Source organism: Dama dama, chromosome 29, assembly GCF_033118175.1.
Source record: "Dama dama isolate Ldn47 chromosome 29, ASM3311817v1, whole genome shotgun sequence".
In the NCBI taxonomy this organism is placed as follows: domain Eukaryota; kingdom Metazoa; phylum Chordata; class Mammalia; order Artiodactyla; family Cervidae; genus Dama; species Dama dama.
In genome coordinates this window covers 20,016,489-20,034,629 of record NC_083709.1, presented here as the reverse complement: position 1 = coordinate 20,034,629, position 18,141 = coordinate 20,016,489, and the positions used below count along the sequence as shown (strand labels likewise).

At 41.8% G+C, this 18,141-nt stretch overlaps 1 protein-coding gene across 1 annotated transcript in view; it reads left to right on the top strand.

The window, feature by feature from the left end:
• ELP3 (elongator acetyltransferase complex subunit 3) overlaps positions 1–18,141 on the top strand; it is a 120,010-nt gene that overhangs the window by 51,593 nt on the left and 50,276 nt on the right. The window contains exons 9-10 of the mRNA XM_061132971.1: positions 819–945; positions 10,547–10,740. Coding sequence (XP_060988954.1) covers positions 819–945; positions 10,547–10,740 — 321 coding nt within the window. The remainder of the gene's footprint in view (positions 1–818; positions 946–10,546; positions 10,741–18,141) is intronic.

Here is an 18,141-nt window from a genome sequence, read left to right as displayed (position 1 = left end):
CTGACTTATCCAGCGGGCCCCAAATGATTCTACCTTGTCACTCAATTATTCTTTCTTCTTACTAATACTTTTTTAAGGACTTGCAAGCCCATCAGAGTGAAATGTACTTTGCATATTGATGAATCTGTCTCTTTCTGCCCCCCTCTCCCTTCCTCCCTTTCTTTCTCCCAATGAAATTACTTGTAATAAATATTTTTAAAAGAAAGGGCATAGCAAGATGATGTTCCTGTAAGGCTCTGGTCTCACTATTCTTGTTTTTAACCTAAGTATTTATATTAGCAGACTTATTTTGGCCCATAATGCTAAACCAGGTAATTTTAGTATATATTAATTCTTCTTCCCTGGTGGCTCAGTCAGTGAAGAATCCACCTGCAATGCAGAAGAACCAGGTTTGATCCCTGGATTGGGAAGATCCTCTGAAGAAGGAAATGGCAACCCACTCCAGTATTCTTACCTGGAGAATCCCCTCGGATAGAGGAGCCTAGTGGGCTATAGTCCGTGGGGTTATAAGAGTAGGACACAGCTAAGCGACTAAACCACCACTATATTAATTCTTGTGACCTCAGTCACTTGCTGTCAGAACTCTGAGGAGGTGCATAAGGGAATTTCTGAGAAATATCTCAGAAGTAAAATTATTTTTCTCCAGGCCTTCTTAGAAGCAGAGATGTAAAGATGACTTTCTAAGATTTCCTTTTCCCCAATCATATTCTTCATTCCAGAGCTGCTGTTACCTGTGTCAGACTTTGTTTCCCCCATTGCTGCTGCTGACCTTCTTGCCCGTTTATTTGTGTAACAGGTAGTGAATTTTCTTTCCTCAGGGGCCACACTGTGAAGGCAGTGTGCGAGTCCTTCCACCTGGCCAAAGATTCTGGCTTCAAAGTGGTGGCTCATATGATGCCTGATCTGCCGAACGTGGGACTGGAGAGAGACATTGAACAGTTTATAGTAAGTGTTGACCCAAACCAAGCTGCTTGAGAAGCCTCTGCATGCCGCTTCTACCCTCTCTGCTTTTCTTCTTTTTTTTAAACTTTTTATTTTTGTGTTGGAGTATAGCTAATTAACAATGTTGAGATAGTTTCAGGTGGATAGCAGAGAGACTCAGCCATATGTATACATGTATCCAATAAGTATAATTCTTCCATCTTTCCGGAATTGTGTGGTTTTGTTCTCTGATTACTCCACTGGATATGAATATTTTTAATGTTAATTATATGAACTTTCTAGGCAATTTGTTTAAAATATTTTCCCCACACTATTCTTGGTCTTTTACTTTTGTTTCTGTTGTCAAAGCTTTCCTGTTTACTTATTTATTTAGTGATTTCTTAAGATGCTTCTAAGCTTAGAACTGCCTTTCTATTTCAGGATTTCCTTAAACAGTGAAAGAAACTATTCTGTTTTCTTCTAGCCTTTCTGTTCTTTGAATTTTAATACCTAACTCTGGGCTTGGTTTGCATCTTAAAAAAAATTATTAGTTTATTTTTGGTTGCGCTGGGCGTTCATCGCTGCACTCGGGCTTTCTCTAGTTGTGGCGAGGAGGGGCTCCTCTCATTGCGATGCACGGGCTCTCACTGTGATAGCCTCTCGTGTTGTGGGGCTTGGCCTCTGTAGGCCTCAGTAGTTGCGTCTCAGGCTCTAGAGCTTGGGCTAGTAGTTGAGGTGCCCAGTCTCTAGTTGCCTGTAGTATGTGAAGTCTTCTCTGACCAGGGATCAAACCCGTGTCCCCTGCATTGGCAGGCGGATTCTTATCCACTGTACCCCTAGGGAAATCCTGTTTGTTTTTACTCTATCACATGTTAGCTTGATCCATGTTAGCTTGGTCTTGGGAAATGAGATTGGTCAAAACGCTTTCTTCCTTCAGATTCTCAAATAGGAAAGTGGCTTAGGGATATCATTTTAGAGAAGAGGATGAAAATGTTTATCAAGTTATGTGATCAACAAAAAAGACTTTTATGCTCTGTTATTAGAACACTGGAATTTATCATGATGTTCTTTCTTTCCTTTCAGAAAGTTTATTTTTATTATTTCCAAGCAAATGAAATACAACTAAAGGTCTATTTTATAAGACAGCATTAATTCACAGATGTTCACAGATGTTATGAATTCCCTCATATTGACCATGTAATAGATTTTGAGTCATATCTTCCCCTCAGTAGTATTAGCTGGGTACTCAGACTATAAGCCTAAAAGGCACCTGAAACACACATTTCTTTTCAGCACAGCTTCTGGGCGGGCCAATGGCACAGCCAGAGTTCATAAGTACCCTTGGGGGAAAAATATGTAAAGTAATAGCAAATAACTGAGTCTCAAAATTTATTTTCTTGGTGTCTTCAAAATAAAGAATGGTTCAGAAATAACATTGCAAAGACAGCCCTCCAAGTAAACAGATTTATCTTCTTGTTTACAATCTTTTCAAAGAAACCCACAGGGAATATGAGTAGACTGTATACCTTTTCTAACTGCATCCCAGCAAATGAATAACACAATAGAGCTAAAATGAGAAATCAGATTTCTCTCGAGAAAAAAATCCTCTAAAAAATCAATCTATAGATTATCGTAAATATTTTTACAAATCAATTTTTAAAAAAAGATAGACACCCTAATAGAATGGGCAAAAAATTCTATTCTTGAGCAAGCACTTCACAAATAAGATGTTCAGCTACTCAATAACTGTTCAAAGGTTTTCTAAGTCATTTATCTTCAAAGAAATGAAATTTAAAACTATACTGCATGTCTACTGTATACTCATCAGAGTAGTGAAAATGATAAAAGACAATATCAAGTGTTGATAAGAGTGTGAAGCAACTGGAACTCTCATTCACTGTTAGTGGGAATATAGATTGGTACATCAGATTAGAAAGCTGTTTGATAGTATCTACGAAAAGCAAACATACACATACTCCATGACCCAGCAATTCTACTTCCTCACATTTACCCAACGGAAATGTGCACATGTATTTACCAAAACACAGTCACAGATTTCTGAGGGTAGTATCATCAGATTGAAAACACCCCAGGTGTCCATTAAAGTCAAATACATAAATAAGCTGTGATATAGTCAAACAATGAAATATATAAAGCAGTAAGACTAAATTAATTATGGCTTCATGCAACAACGTGACTGATTCTATTCAACATAATATTGAGCAAAGGAAAGCAGATCCAAAAGACAACCTAACATATAATTCAATTAATGTGAGGTTCAGAAGCTTTGGATGGAATTGTAACTGGAAGTGGACATGTGGTAGGCTTCTGAGGTTTTGATAATGTGCCTTTTCTTAACTTGAGCATCTGGGTACTGGTTACATGATTTGGAAAAATCTGTCTTCAAGAGGGAAGGGACATATGTATACCTGTGGCTGATTCATGTTGACCTATGGCAGAGACCAACACAATATTGTAAAGCAGTTACCCTTCAATTAAATAAATGTTTAAAAATCTATCAAGATGTACACTTATAAAGAAAAAGATGTACACTTAATGATTGTGTACATTTCCATACTAAGATATGTTTCAATGAAAGGTTTACTAATTTTTTTAAAAAACTGGGTTTTGTCTAGGAAATCTTGTTTTCTAAAGATTTTCTGAACTAGTAGGCAGCATATTTTACACTTTAAAAACTTTTTCCTCCTCTACTTTTATTGTCACATATAGTCACATATAGCCCACAGATAGTTCCCTTAATGTGTTTTATCCATTGGAAGCATTGCTAAGGGGTCTGCTTGTAATAATTGCAGAAGTCTATAAAATGTTATCACTCTGGAGGACAAGGTCACCTTGCCTGGTACATCCATAAAGCATCTACAGCTACTGAAGTATTGCAGCCATAGCATCTCTAGGGTTGTGTGCTGTGCACCTTAGTTATATATTGGCTTTGCTCTCACACCTTGTTACTTAGGCTAATTCCAAGTCACTAAGAGCAGCAGTGGTCATTAGCGTCTGTTCATTGTAGATTCACACTCTTATCTAGTGACAGGTGCAGAGCTGGTCAAAGCTGTGTGTGATAAATAGCATTTACTTACATTGTCCGGTAACTCAAATTTACTTTTGAAATGAAGTTTTCTTTTTCCTTATAAAGCTGAAAGTCCTGGCTATGATGGAGAATGTTTAACACCTTAGGACTTTATCTTCCAAGCATTAACTTCACCCTTTCCACCTATCCTCAGATAGGACTACAAAATGTTGTATCATTTATTACTCATAATAACTTTTTGCTGTTTCAGTCTTTTATTCTTTCAAAATTAGACTGCTTTTGGATATCCCAAGTTCAGGGTGCTGAAAATGCTTAGCATTTCATCTAAGCATCACTAAGAAAGTGTTGGTTTCTCTTGAGGAAAAATTTATCTCCAGAACCTTCTGTCAGTCATGGGAAGTCTTTCAAAGTCCATCCATGTTTGCCCACCTTTTTGACTCTCAGGAGTTGCCCGCACCCACAATGAGCTGTTTTTCCCAAAAACCAAGTGATCAAGTTACAGTTTGGCAGGTCCTCCCCTGCCGACACAGACATACACATACACCCAGTCTTCCCTCAAACATTGTAGTATACTTGCTAACCTCCAAATCCAAAGGCTACTTCTCTGCTGACATTTTATCCAACCTTAGCATTTGTTATTGTTAGACACTATCTCCAGGGATTTCACTGATGGTCCAGTGGTTAAGAATCCACCTCCCAGTGCAGGGAATGCCAGTTAGATCCCTAGTTGGGGAAGGCAGATCCCACAGGACTATCTCCAGTCTGAAATTCCCACCTCCATGGCCTTTGTGACTCTGCTGTCTCCTGGTTCCCTTCTTACCTCTAGGACTATTTCTTTTCTGCTAGATCTTTTCTCCTCACTGCATAAGTGTGGCTTCTGTCTTTTGCTCTCTTCTATATGTGTGTGTCTGTCTTCTGTTGTCCCGATTTTAACACTTACACTTCAATGAATCTCATTTTCTCTGCAGTCTTAAGCCTCAGCTCTTAAGTCCAATTGCTGAATACTCTTCAACAGGCACCAGAGGCCTTACATGTACTTCAGACTTAATGTATCCGATATGGACATACTTCTCCATTCCCCAGTGGTCTCCCCTTCTGTTTCCTGTACTGTTTGTGGCCCCGCCATCCACATACTCTCCCAAGCTAGACATTTAGGAATCATTCAGGAGGAAGTAGAAAATATTTGGACTCCAGAGCCAGACTGGGGTGAGCTTGCATCCTGGCCCCGCCACTTGGTAGCAAACTGTTTGAACCGCTTTGTTCCTCAGTTTCCCCATCTTTAAAATGGGGCGGCTGTGAAGATGGGCAGAGATAATGCATTGTTAGAAAAATGCCTGGCAGAGCGAGTGCTCAGTACGTCTGCTGCTGCCGCTCCTGTCACTGTTCCCTGTACTCTGGGCCTAATCCCACAGGAGGTCCTCTCTGTTACTCCCCCTGAATATCTTTTAAAACTGTCCCCTCCTCTTCAGCCCCACCGCTATAGCTTCATGCTTTCGTCAGCTCACTGCAAAGGCAGACAGCTTCTTAGCTAATCACAGGGCCACCAGCCATGTTCCCGTCTAATGTATCATTCACATTACCAGCAGAATGATGTTTATTAGTTTTTAAGTTTATAAAATAAGTGGAAGTAATAAACTATTACTAAATAGTATTTGAGAATCCAGTACCTCCTAAGGGGGTCATATCGAAATGCAGTAGTCTTCTGCCACTTTCAACTGTTGTAGCCTAGTGGTGGGGGCAGGGGTCCTAATATTTACCACCGTGTTTCCTTCTTCTGTGCTTGGATTGCTTTTTCCTGAGCATCAGTAGAGAGAATCTCTTGTCCTACTGTTGTTGTTCAGTAGCTCAGTTGTGTCTGACTCTTTGCGACCCTGTGGACTGTAGCACGCCATGCTTCCCTGCCCATCACCAACTCCTGGAGTTTGCTTAAACTCGTGTCCACTGAGTCAGTGATGCCATCCAACCATCTCATTCTCTGTTGTCACCTTCTCCTTCTGCCCTCAGTCTTTCCCAGCATCAGGGTCTTTTCCAATGAATTGACACTTCACATCAGGTGGCCAAAGTATTGGAGCTTCAACTTTAGCATCAGACCTTCCAGGTATTGAAGCTTCAGCTGTAGCGTCAGTCCTTCCAGTGAACATTCCGTGCTGATTTCCTTTAGGATGGACGGGTTTGATCCCTTTGCTGTCCGTGCGACTCTCAAGTGTCTTCTCCAGCACCACAATTTGAAAGAATCAGTTCTTCAGTGCTCAGCCTTCTCTATGGTTCAACTCTCACATCCATACATGACTACTGGAAAAACCTTAGTTTTGACTATATGGACCTTTGCCAGTAAAGTAGTGTCTCTGCTTTCTAATATGCTGTTTAGGTTGGTCATAGCTTTTCTTCCAGGAAGCAAGTATCTTTTAATTTTATGCCTGCAGTCAACATCTGCAGTGATTTTGGAGAAAATAAAGTCTGTCACCATTTCCATTTTTGCCCCATCTATTTGCCATGAAGTGATGGGACCAGATGCCATGATCTTAGTTTTTTGAATGTTGAATTTTAAGCCAACTTTTTCACTCTTCTCTTTGACTTTCATTAAGAGGCTCTTCAGTTCCTCTTCACTCTCTGCCGTAAGTGTGGTGTCATCTGCATATCTGAAGGTTATTGACATTTCTCCTAGCAATCTTGATTCCAGCTTGTGATTCATCCATCCTTGCATTTTGCATGATGTACTCTGCATAGGGGTTAAATAAGCAGGGTGATAATATATAGCCTTGACATACTCCTTTCCTAATTTGGAACCAGTCCATTGTTCCATGTCTAGCTGTAACTGTTGCTTCTTGACCTGCCTACAGGTTTCTCAGGAGGCAGATAAGGTGTTTTGGTATTCCCATCTGTTTAAGAATTTTCCACAGTTTGTTGTGATCCACACAGTCAAAGGGTTTAGTGTAGTCAGTGAAGCAGAGGTGGATGTTTTTCTGGAATTCTCCAAGTTCCTGTAACCTTCGAATGTGCCCATTCAGCGTTAAAGCCCCTCTGTCACTGGCCAACCCTGTCCGATACTCTAAGTTCCATTTTTAGGCTGAAGATACAATTCTTGGACATTTAATCTTCCAGCTCCAAACTGGACTGGCAATTCTCTGTCTAGTTCACAGGTGTCTTCCTTAGGGCTCCTTTTCTCACTCTCTACAGTCACAACCTGTGTTTTAGAAACCAGATTAATCCTTTTTATCGGTTTATTCCTTTACGTGGGCTCCCCTGATGACTCAGATGATAAGAATCTGCCGCAGTGCTGGAGACCCAGGTTTGATCTCTGGATTGGGAGGATCCCCTGGAGGAGGAAACGGCAACCCTCTCCAGTATTCTTGCCTGGAGAATCCCCATGGACAGGGGAGCCTGGAGGGCTACAGTTCATGGGGTTGCAAAGAGGCAGACACGACTGAACAGCTGACACTTCACACTTCAACACTTCCTTTACTAAAACACATTCTCCAGCAGCTTCCTAAGGAAGGATTCATCATGGAAAGTAAGCCTTTTACGTGTTCAAGAGTGTCTCTATTCTGTCTTCTACCTTCCCACTTAACAGAATTCTATAAAGCCATTTTACCTCCTTTTTTTTTCTTTTTTAAAACACATTATGCCATTGTCTTGTAGCTCTTTTAGTCCTGCCAAGAAGCATATTGTCATTCCTAACACTGTATTCCTTATTCCTTAAAAACTACAATATATATAACCTGGGTTTTTTTCACTCTGGAGAAAGTGATGTATTACACTGGTGTATCTTAAGAGAGTTTTTAAAAAGTTAATCGTGCTATATTTTGATCGAGTCTGATCATCTGAGAAATTTCTTTGTACTATTGGATACTTTTTCCTATTTCATTTTCTGTGTTCTGTTTCTAAAACTCATATTAAAAATGTTGGCTCTCCCAGGTTGATTACCTGATATTCTTATCTTTTCTGTTTTTGTCTTTTTTTTTCCTGCTTTCTTATTATTTTCTCACTTTATCTTTCACCTTTTCTATTAAATGTTTTTGTTATAGTTTTAATTTCCAAGAGTTCTTTCTTACATTCTCATTGTTCAGTTCTCTCGCATCCTCTTGTTTTATGTGTGTGTGTGCGCTCAATCATGTCTAACTCTTTGTGGCCCCCTGGACTGTAGCACTCCAGGCTCCTCTGTTCATGGAATTTTCCAGGCAAAAATACTGGAGTGGGTTGTCATTTCCTTCTTTAAGGGGTCTTCCTGACCCAGGGATCAAACACACCCACATCTCTTGCGTCTCCTACATTGGCAAATTCTTTGCCACCTGGGAAGCCCTTTATGGATGTACTAGATCTTCTCTCTCTAAAGGAATTATAGTTTGTTTTTTTAAGGTTTATTTTTCCTTCATGCAATGCCTCTGTTTCCTCCAAGTTCCTCTGTTTCTTTTTGTTTTGGTCTACCTTTCTTGTTTTAGACTTCCCCCCAAATATCTGGTAATCCTTAGCCAAATGGTCATGCTTTAAAAGTGAGGAGCTGAAAACCAGATCACAAGCTGTTTGTGGCTTGTTGATGGTAGCCTTCCTTTCTTTAGGGGATTCCCTAAAGAACTCTTATTTAGGACCATTTATTTAATCCAGAGACAAACTCTGCAGCTTGCTTCTGAGAGCTGTGGGGGCTGTGGGTGTAGGTCACAGCAAACTGGTTACTAGTGTCCGGGTGCAGGGTGGGCTCCACCACTTACCATGCTGGCTTTCACTTACTCTCCTTGTTTTCAAGCTCTGATCCTCACGCATGTCTTCTTTTGCACCTGGAATCTCAGAGTCCAGCAGCTTTCCAATTTCTCCAGGGAACAAACGGGCAGATGACCGCCTGTAGAAGGACTCAGGAATTAGGGGGATTAGAGATAAATCTGTGGAAAGACTTTGATCCAATGCTGTCTTCCCTCCTGCCTGTTGCCTGCTGTTTCTGATTCACATGCCTTCCTGGGACCCTTGTGTGACTGAGCTGCCCTTTCATCCGTACCCTCCTTTGCAGATAGTTTGTTTGCAGTTTTCTTCATTTGCAGTCATTTACCAATCTTCCATTTTCTGTCTTCCAGAAATTTACTGCCATCACTTATTCCTCCTCCTCTCTCCTCTAATGTTCCCTTTGTTCCTCTGGGTTTATGCTTTTAAAAAAATTATTTCCTGTTATTTAGTGTGATTTTGGAAGAAAAGGAAAGAAACATATTTCAATTCTCCGCATTTAACGAGAAATCCAGCACCTGTTCGATCTATTATCATCCTTATGAAAGGATTTTATCAGCCCTTATATCTCCTAAATTTATTATGCGAGTAGCCAGAAGTACTTTGCTGAAATCCTATATTCCCCGTATGGATGCAGACTAGGTAGAGAGTGACTTGCATACATACGCTTTGTGGATGGCTATAGAATATTTATTAAAGACTGGATGACTCTTTAAAATATAAATGTTACAGGGAAAATTACACGCAATTACAGCAGACTGTTCCTCAGAGCCAATGGTGCACAAAGATTAGAGCACTTAAGATGATAATAGGAATCAATGAGAGAGATCGAAAACTCAGTAGTTACATCTCTTTGGAAAGCAAGTTACACAATGGAAAGCTCTGGAGTAATAACCGCACAAGATAGAAAGCATTTACTCCATTCAAAAGATACAGTACTCTGGCCATTTAGATAGTAATGCTGGTCGGGGTGAGAGGAAACTATGTGAATCCACTTTAATTCCTCCATCACATGGCAAGTGGAATCCAGATAAGAGCAAATTTGCGGTGCAAAATCATAGAAAGGAGAAGGCTTGATGTCTCCTTGCTTCATCCCAAGTAAAGAAATAAGCCAGCTGGGGTGATACAATGCAGGAAATGACTGTGTCAAAAGAGATGAATTAGCTGTATCGCTCAGCATCCAGGTGACAAATGGACTGTGTGTGTCTTCTGAGTTAGGAACGGTGCCCATTGGCCTGAGGACAACAGTCATACCCAGGGGTCAGCATACTTTCTCTGCAGAGGGCCACATGGAAAACATTGTAGGTTTTGCAGCCCAGATAATGATCTATGTCACTTTTAAAAGTCACTTTTAAATATATTCCATTATTAAAGGAGGATATGGTCTGGAGGTAAAGGCGGGCATCAGAATGAATCGTCAGTATGATGATGTTAAGAAAGCAATAATACAGAATTCCACCCCCACCCCAAAAAAAAATTTAAGTGAAGCAATTTGTATTTGAAGGTCAGTAAGACCTCGTTGAAGAATTGGCATTCAAGCTGAGACCTAAAGGTGAGCTAGATGAAGAAAACCTGATAAAATTTCCAGGCAGAGGGAATGGCCTTTGCCACGGCAGGAGGGCAAGGTGGGGAGGGTGGCAGCAGTGGCCAGGAGGTGGGTCAGCCAGGGCTCGGGCATCCAGCACTCAAGTGTGTTGCTCCCGTGAGACTGTAAAAACAGTGAGTTTCTGTTCTGTCTCCCTTCCCTCGCTTGATGGAAAGTAGTCTAGGGACCAGGCAGGTATATGAGAGAAGTCAGCCCAGTATGGAAGCTTCACCATGGGTAATCTCCATGTAACTAATGGAGCTCATCTTCTCTCTCCACAGGAGTTTTTCGAGAACCCAGCTTTCCGTCCTGACGGTTTGAAACTCTACCCCACCCTGGTGATTCGTGGGACAGGGCTCTATGAGCTGTGGAAGTCAGGAAGATACAAGAGTTATTCCCCCAGCGACCTGATCGAGTTGGTGGCCCGGATCCTGGCCCTCGTACCGCCGTGGACGCGAGTGTACCGCGTGCAGAGGTAGTGTGTTACCTTTCCTGCCAGCAGTCGTTAGTGACAGGTCTGTCTGTCCACAGTTTCTAATGAGAACAGTGTCACTGAAAATTGATGGGTTTGAATTTTTTTCATTACAAATGGGACACCAGGAATGCTCTCTGTAGATGGAGGGTCTGGGAACAAATGGGACAATCAGGAATGCTCCCTATAGATAGAGGGGTTGGGAATGATAAGACAGGTGTCCAAGCTGCTTTGCTATGTCATGGGTATCCATGTGTTCATCCCTCTACTCATTCATGAGCCAGGAGATGGATGGAGGGTGATGGTCAGCAGTGTGGTGTGGGGTTGCAGGAGCCTGTGATCTCGATCAGTGTTTCCTCTTCCGGATCTGCTCCAACCCAGATCCTATAGTGAGTGTAAGAGGACACACTGTGGCCATATGTGTGTTATCCCTGTTCTAGAGCCTCTGAAAGAGTAGCAACAGGCATTCTTCACTGATATTAATGTGAGTATGGAGGAAGAGTTACCTGTTCCTGTTGGCATGAAGGAAGTCATCTGAACTGTGTTTTCTAGGAGAGAGAATCTGAGATCTCATTTACAATCATGGTTTGTTTGTTTTTTTTCTTGTCTGTGCTCTGAGGCATGCGGGATCTTAGTTCCCTGATCAGGGATCAGAACCATGCCCCCTGCAGTGGAAGTTTAGTTCAGTTTAGTCGCTCAGTCATGTCCGACTCTTTGCGACCCCGTGGACTGCAGCACACCAGGCCTCCCTACCCATCACTAACTCCTAGCGCTTGTTCAAACTCATGTCCATCGAGTCAGTGATGCCATCCAACCGTCTCATCCTCTGTCGTCCCTTTCTCCTCCCGTCTTCAATCTTTCCCAGCATCAGGGTCTTTTCCTATGAGTCAGTTCTTTGCATCAGGTGGCTAAAGTATTGCAGTTTCAGCTTCAACATCAGTCCTTCCAATGAATATTCAGGAATGATTTCCTTTATGATGGACTAGTTGGATCTCCTTGCAGTCCAAGGGACTCTCAAGAGTCTTCTCTAACACCACAGTTCAAAAGCATCAATTCTTCGATGTTCAGCTTTCTTTATAGTCCAGCTCTCACATCCATACATGACTACTGGAAAAACCATAGCTTTAATTTGACAGATCTTTGTTGGCCAAGTAATGACTCTGCCTTTTAATATGCTGTCTAGGTAGGTCATAGCTTTTCTTCCAAGGAGCAAGCATCTTTTAATTTCATGGTCACAGTCACCATCTGCAGTGATTTGAGAGCCCTGAAATATAAAGTCTGTCACTCTTTCCATTGTTTCCCCATCTATTTGCCATAAAGTGATGGGACCAGATGCCATGATCTTAGTTTTCTGAATGTTGAGTTTTAAGTCATCTTTTTCACTCTCCTCTTTTACTTTCAACAAGAGGCTCTTTAGTTCTTCGCTTTTTGCCATAAGGGTGGTGTCATCTGCATATCTGAAGTTATTGATATTTCTTCTGGCAATCTTGATTCCAGCTTGTGCTTCATCCAGCCTGGTATTTCGCATGATATACTCTGTATATAAGTTAAATAAGCAGGGTGACAATATACAGCCTTCACATACTCCTTTCCCAATTTGGAACCAGTCTGTTGTTCCATATCCAGTTCTAACTGTTGCTTTTTTTTCCTGCATACAGATTTCTCAAGAAGCAGGTAAGGTGGTCTGGTATTCCCATCTCTTTTAAGAATTTTCTACAGTTTGTTGTGATCCACCCAATCAAATCTTTAACATAGTCGATGAAGCAGGAGTAGATGTTTTTCTGAAACTCTCTTGCTTTTTCAGTGATCCAGCAGATGTTGGCAATTTGATCTCTGCTTCCTCTGCCTTTTCTAAATCCAGCTTGAACATCTGGAAGTTCACAGTTCACGTACTGTTAAAGCCTGGCTTGGAGAATTTTGAGCATTACTTTACTAGCGTGTGAGATGAGTGCAAATGTGCAATAATTTGAACATTCTTTGGCATTGCCTTTCTTTGGGATTGGAATGAAAACTGACCTTTTCCAGTCCTGTGGCCACTGCTGAGTTTTCCAAAATTGCTGCCATATTGAGTGCAGCACTTTCATAGCATCATCTTTTAGGATTTGGAATAGCTCAACTGGAATTCCATCACCACTGCTAGCTTTGTTCACAGTCATGCTTACTAAAGCCCACTTGACTTCACTTTCTAGGATGTCTGGCTCTAGGTGACTGATCACACCATTGTGCTTATCTGGGTCACGAAGATCTTTTTTGTATGTTTCTTCTGTGTATTGTTGCCACCTCTTCTTAATATCTTCTGCTTCTATTAGGTTCATACCATTTCTGTCCTTTATTGTGCCCATCTTTGCATAAAATGTTCCCTTGGTAGCTCTGATTTTCTTGAAAAGATCTCTAGTCTTTCCCCATTCTATTGTTTTCCTCTATTTCTTTGCGCTGATCTCTGAGGAAGACTTTCTTATCTCTCCTTGCTATTCTTTGGATCTCTGCATTCACATGGGTATATCTTTCCTTTTCTCCTTTGCCTTTCGCTTCTCTTCTTTACTCAGCTATGTGTAAGGCCTCCTCAGACAACCAGTTTGCCTTTTTGCATTTCTTTTTCTTGGGAATAGTCTTGATCACTGACTCCAGTACAGTGTCACAAATCTCTGTCCCTAGTTCTTCAGGCAGTCTGTCTATCAGATCTAATCCCTTAAATCTGTTACTTCCACTGTATAATCATAAGGGATTTGATTTATGTCATACCTGAATGGTCCAGCGGTTTTCCCTATGTTCTTCAATTTAAGTCTGAATTTGGCAGTAAGGAGTTCATGATCTAAGACACAGTCAGCTCCCAGTCTTGTTTTTGCTGATTGTATAGAGCTTCTCCATCTTTGGCTGCAACAAATATAATCAATCTGATTTCGGTATTGACCATCTGGTGACGTTAATTTGTAGAGTCTTCTCTTTTGTTGTTGGAAGAGGGTGTTTGCTATGACCAGTGCGTTCTCTTGGCAAAACTCAGTCTTTGCCCTGCTTCATTCTGTACTCCAAGGCCTAATTTGCCTGTTACTCCAGGTATCTCTTGACTTCCTACTTTTGCATTCCAGTTCCCTATAATGAAAAGGACATCTTTTTTTGGTGTTAGTTCTAGAAGGTTTTACAGGTCTTCATAGAACTGTTCAACTTCAGCTTCTTCAGCATTACTGGTTGGGGCATAGAATTGGATTACTGGGATATTGAATGGTTTGCCTTGGAAACAAACAGATCATTCTGTCGTTTTTGAGATTGCATCCAAGTACTGCATTTCAGACTCTTTTGTTGACTATGAGTGCTACTCCATTTCTTTTGAGGGTTTCTTGTCCACAGGAGTAGATATAATGGTCATCTGAGTTAAATTCACCCATTCCAGTCCATTTTAGTTTGCTGATTCCTAAAGTGTCAATGTTTACTCTTGCCGTCTCCTGTTTGACCACTTCCAATTTACCTTGATTCATGGACCTAACGTTCCAGGTTCCTATGCAATAATGTTCTTTACAACATCGGATTTTACTTCCATCACCAGTCACATCCACAACTGGGTGTTGTTTTTGCTTTGGCTCCATCTCTTAATTATTTCTGAAGTTATTTCTCCTTTCTTCTCCAGTAGCATACTGTTCATGAGGTTTTTAAGGCAAGAATACTGCAGTGGTTTGCCATTCCCTTCTCCAGTGGACCACGTTTTGTCAGAACTCTCCACCATGACCCGCCCGTCTTGGGTGGCCTTAGTTTCACTGAGTTAGACTAGGCTGTGGTCCATGTGATCAGTTTGGTTAGTTTTCTGTGATTGTGGTTTTCATTCTGTCTGCCCTCTGATGAATAAGGATAAAAGGCTTTGGAAGCTTCCTAATGGGAGAGACTGACTGAAGGGGAAACTGGGTCTTGTTCTGATGGGCGGGGCCATGCTCAGTAAATCTTTAATCCCATTTTCTGTTGATGGGCGGGGCTGTGTTCCCTCCCTGTTGTTTGATCAGAGGCCAGACTCTGGTGGAGGTGATGAAGACAGTGGCGACCTCCTTCAAAAGGGCCCAGGCAGGCACTGCCACACTCGGTGCCCCCGACCCTGCAGCAGGGCCACCGCCTACCCACGCCTCTGCCAGAGACTCCTGGACCCTCACGGGCAAGTCTGGGTCAGTCTCTTGTGGTCACTGCTCCTTTCTCCTGGATCTTGGTGTGCACAACGTTCTGTTTGTGCCCTGCAAGAGTGTTTCCCCACTCCTGTGTAAGTTCTGGCGGCTCTATGGTGGGGTCAATGGTGACCTCCTCCAAGAGGGCATATACCATACCCACGTCTGCTGCACCCAAGGCCCCTGCTCATGCGGCAGGCCACTGCTGACCTGTATTTCCTCAGGAGACACTTAAACACTCAAAGGCAGGTCTGGCTCAGTCTCTTGCGGCCTCCTGGTGCACACAAGGTTTTATTTGAGCCCTTGGAGCATCTCTGATGGGTATGGGGTTTGTTTCTAAATGCAATTTCGCCCCTCCTGCTGTCTTGCTGGGGCTTCTCCTTTGCCCTTGGATGTGGGGTATTATCTCTTTTTGGTGGAATCTAACATTGTCCTGTCAACGGCTGCAAGTTGTAATTTTGGAGTTTTCGCAGGAGAAGATGAGCACACATCCTTCTGCTCCTCCATCTTGCAGAGACACTGTAGTGGAAGAGTGGAGCCCTAACCACTGGACTGTCAGGGAAGGTCCACCCTGCCTTTTTTCTCTAACTAGAAACACAGCGCTGAAGATAAAAGTTAAAAGCCGTGAAGTTACCTATTTACTACGATCCTGACAAAGCCGTCCCTGCATTTCCTGGTTGTTAAGGCACATTTCCACCACCCTGCTCAAAACCACCCAGATTCTAATATTACCAGTAAAAGGCCAAATGGGATTAACAAATAGATGTCCTGTCAGCTATCCTGTGAGTAGTACTCAGCTGAGCACAAAGACTGTGCTACTCATAACATACAGCAGAACTGTCAACTACGGGAAAATCATCAAGGATGTAAAATAATGGATTTGCTTAAAGGTCAAAGGGTGTTTGGGCTTCCTAGGTGACTCGGTAGTAAAGAATCCACCTGCCAATGCAGGAGACACAGGTTTGATTCCTGGTTCAGGAAGATCCTCTGAAGCAGGAAATGGCAGCCTACTCCAATTTCCTTGCCTGGAGAATCCCATGGACAGAGCCTGATGGGCTACAGTCTATGGGGTCACAAAGAGTCAGACATGACTGAGCAACTAAACAAGAACAACATCAAAGAATGTTTACACATTTCTGCCACAACATATTGATTTCTTAAATTTTTATGATTGTTGGCCCACCATAAGGACCTAAATTGCTTAATGATCTCTTTTTTTTTTTAAGTACAGTTAAAGATACAAAGGAGAAGGACTTCCTTGGTGGTCCAGTGGTTAAGACTCTGTGCTCCCAATGCCAGTCTCCATGTGCTCCATGATCCTAAGTTCAATTCCTGGTCAGGGAACTAGGATCCTGCATGCTATATGACGTGACCATAAGTAAATAAATACACACCAATTTCTTTAAAAAAAAATTACCTAAAAAATTACTAAGAAGATAGTGATGAGAAAATTCAGCTATCACAATTATTTGCATTCTCCTCCTTCTCTTTCACCTTTCTGGAACAATTCAGTCTAAGAGATGTTAGGAGGTAGTGAGCCATGCAGGAGTCCGCATGGAGATCTAGAGAGCTGTGGGACCCAGAGGACGGGGAGGAGGGTGTTCTTGTGGAGGAGTCAGTTGCAGAATTCAGGCTGGAGCAGCCCAGATGTGAGGGGGGACATTCTAATTGAGGCCTGCCCTGGCACCTTTGGTCAGCAGGGCGAGGAGAGTATGTCCAGGGGATCCAGAGATGAGGACAGAAAGAAAGGGTCAGTAACATGCAGGAGGTGGATCTAGTAGGTAGACAATATTAAGGGTAATGGAGCTGGGTTTTTGTTATCTGAAAAGGGAATTTGTCGTTGTTGTGCAGTTGCTAAGTAATGTCCAGCTCTTTGTGACCCCATGGACTGTAGCCCTCCAGGCTGCTCTGTCCATGGGATTCTCCAGGCAAGAATACTGGAGTGGGTTGCCATTCCCTTCTCCAGGGGATCTTCCCAACCCAGGGATCAAGCCTGCTTTGGCAGGCAGGTTCTTTACCATTGAACCATCAGGGAAGCCTGAAAATGGAACTACAAATATGAAAAAGGAAAAAATTAGGATGTACCACATGATGTTCTGGAATAGGGGATACTGGTGTGAACTTGTGGTTTTCAACCTGTGTGGTAGATATAGAAATAATTGTAACAAACAATAACAAATACAATTTGTGTGTGTGGACATGTCCTTTTCACGGACTACTTAATAGGCATGGATTTTGCAGTTCTGGGCTGCTTGTTGGTGGGGTGGCTATTTGAAATGGCCTCTAAACATAGTACTGAAGTGTTGTATAGTGTTCCTGAGTGCAAGAAAGCTATACCGTGCCTTATGGAGAAAATACCTATGTCAGATTAGCTTCATTAAGACATGAGCTATTTGAGGCATGAGTTCAATGTTAATGAAGCATCTCTCCATCTGTTGAGAGAAAAAGAGAGTGCAAGACCATAAATAGAAACACAAATTTTAAAAAAGTCATGTTTGATCAGCTGATGGAAATGCTGGGGCCAGAGGCTCACAGGAAGCTGGGATGGAGTCTAGGATTAGACAGTAGTAAAATGCCACTGTCAGTCTCTGCATTTTGGTGGTTGTATTATGGTTATGTAAAAGAGTGTCCTTTAAAAAAAAAAAAAGAATATAGTTGTTGTAGTAGATACTTAAGAGTATTCTGGGGGGCCACTGGGACATCTTGTTCCAAATTTACTTTCAAATACTTGAGGAATATAGTTATTGGTACTGCACTTGGGAATTTTTCTGTGACTTTGAGTTTGTTTAAAAAAAAAATTAATATGATAGAAAACAAAGATGCAGTAAATAGTGTTAACAACAGCAAAAGAAGTTTCCTTTGCATTTAACTGACTGGGGCCACCAGAGAAAAACGAGTTCACTACTTCTCAGCAGTCAAGCGAGGCAACAAGTATCACAGAATAGACATTTCACAGCCATGGTCTCCACAGTTGGCTTTTTGTTTTTTTTCTTTTCTTTTTAGCCAAGAGTAACAAGGCATAGCTGGGAAATCAGATGAAGAGTTTGCATCCTCCCCATTGTTTTTAGCTTTAAATTCCGTAATGCTCTAACCAGCGAGTCGCAAGCAATGAAGACATTGCTGTAACATTAAAAGCTTAATTTTATAGGTTTTATGAAATATCACTGAGGGACATTATCCTGGCTTACCATCAACTGAAAAAATAAGGGCTTTGAGAAAACAGGAGCAGCAAATATAATCTCTGCAGTAAAACTATAAAGGA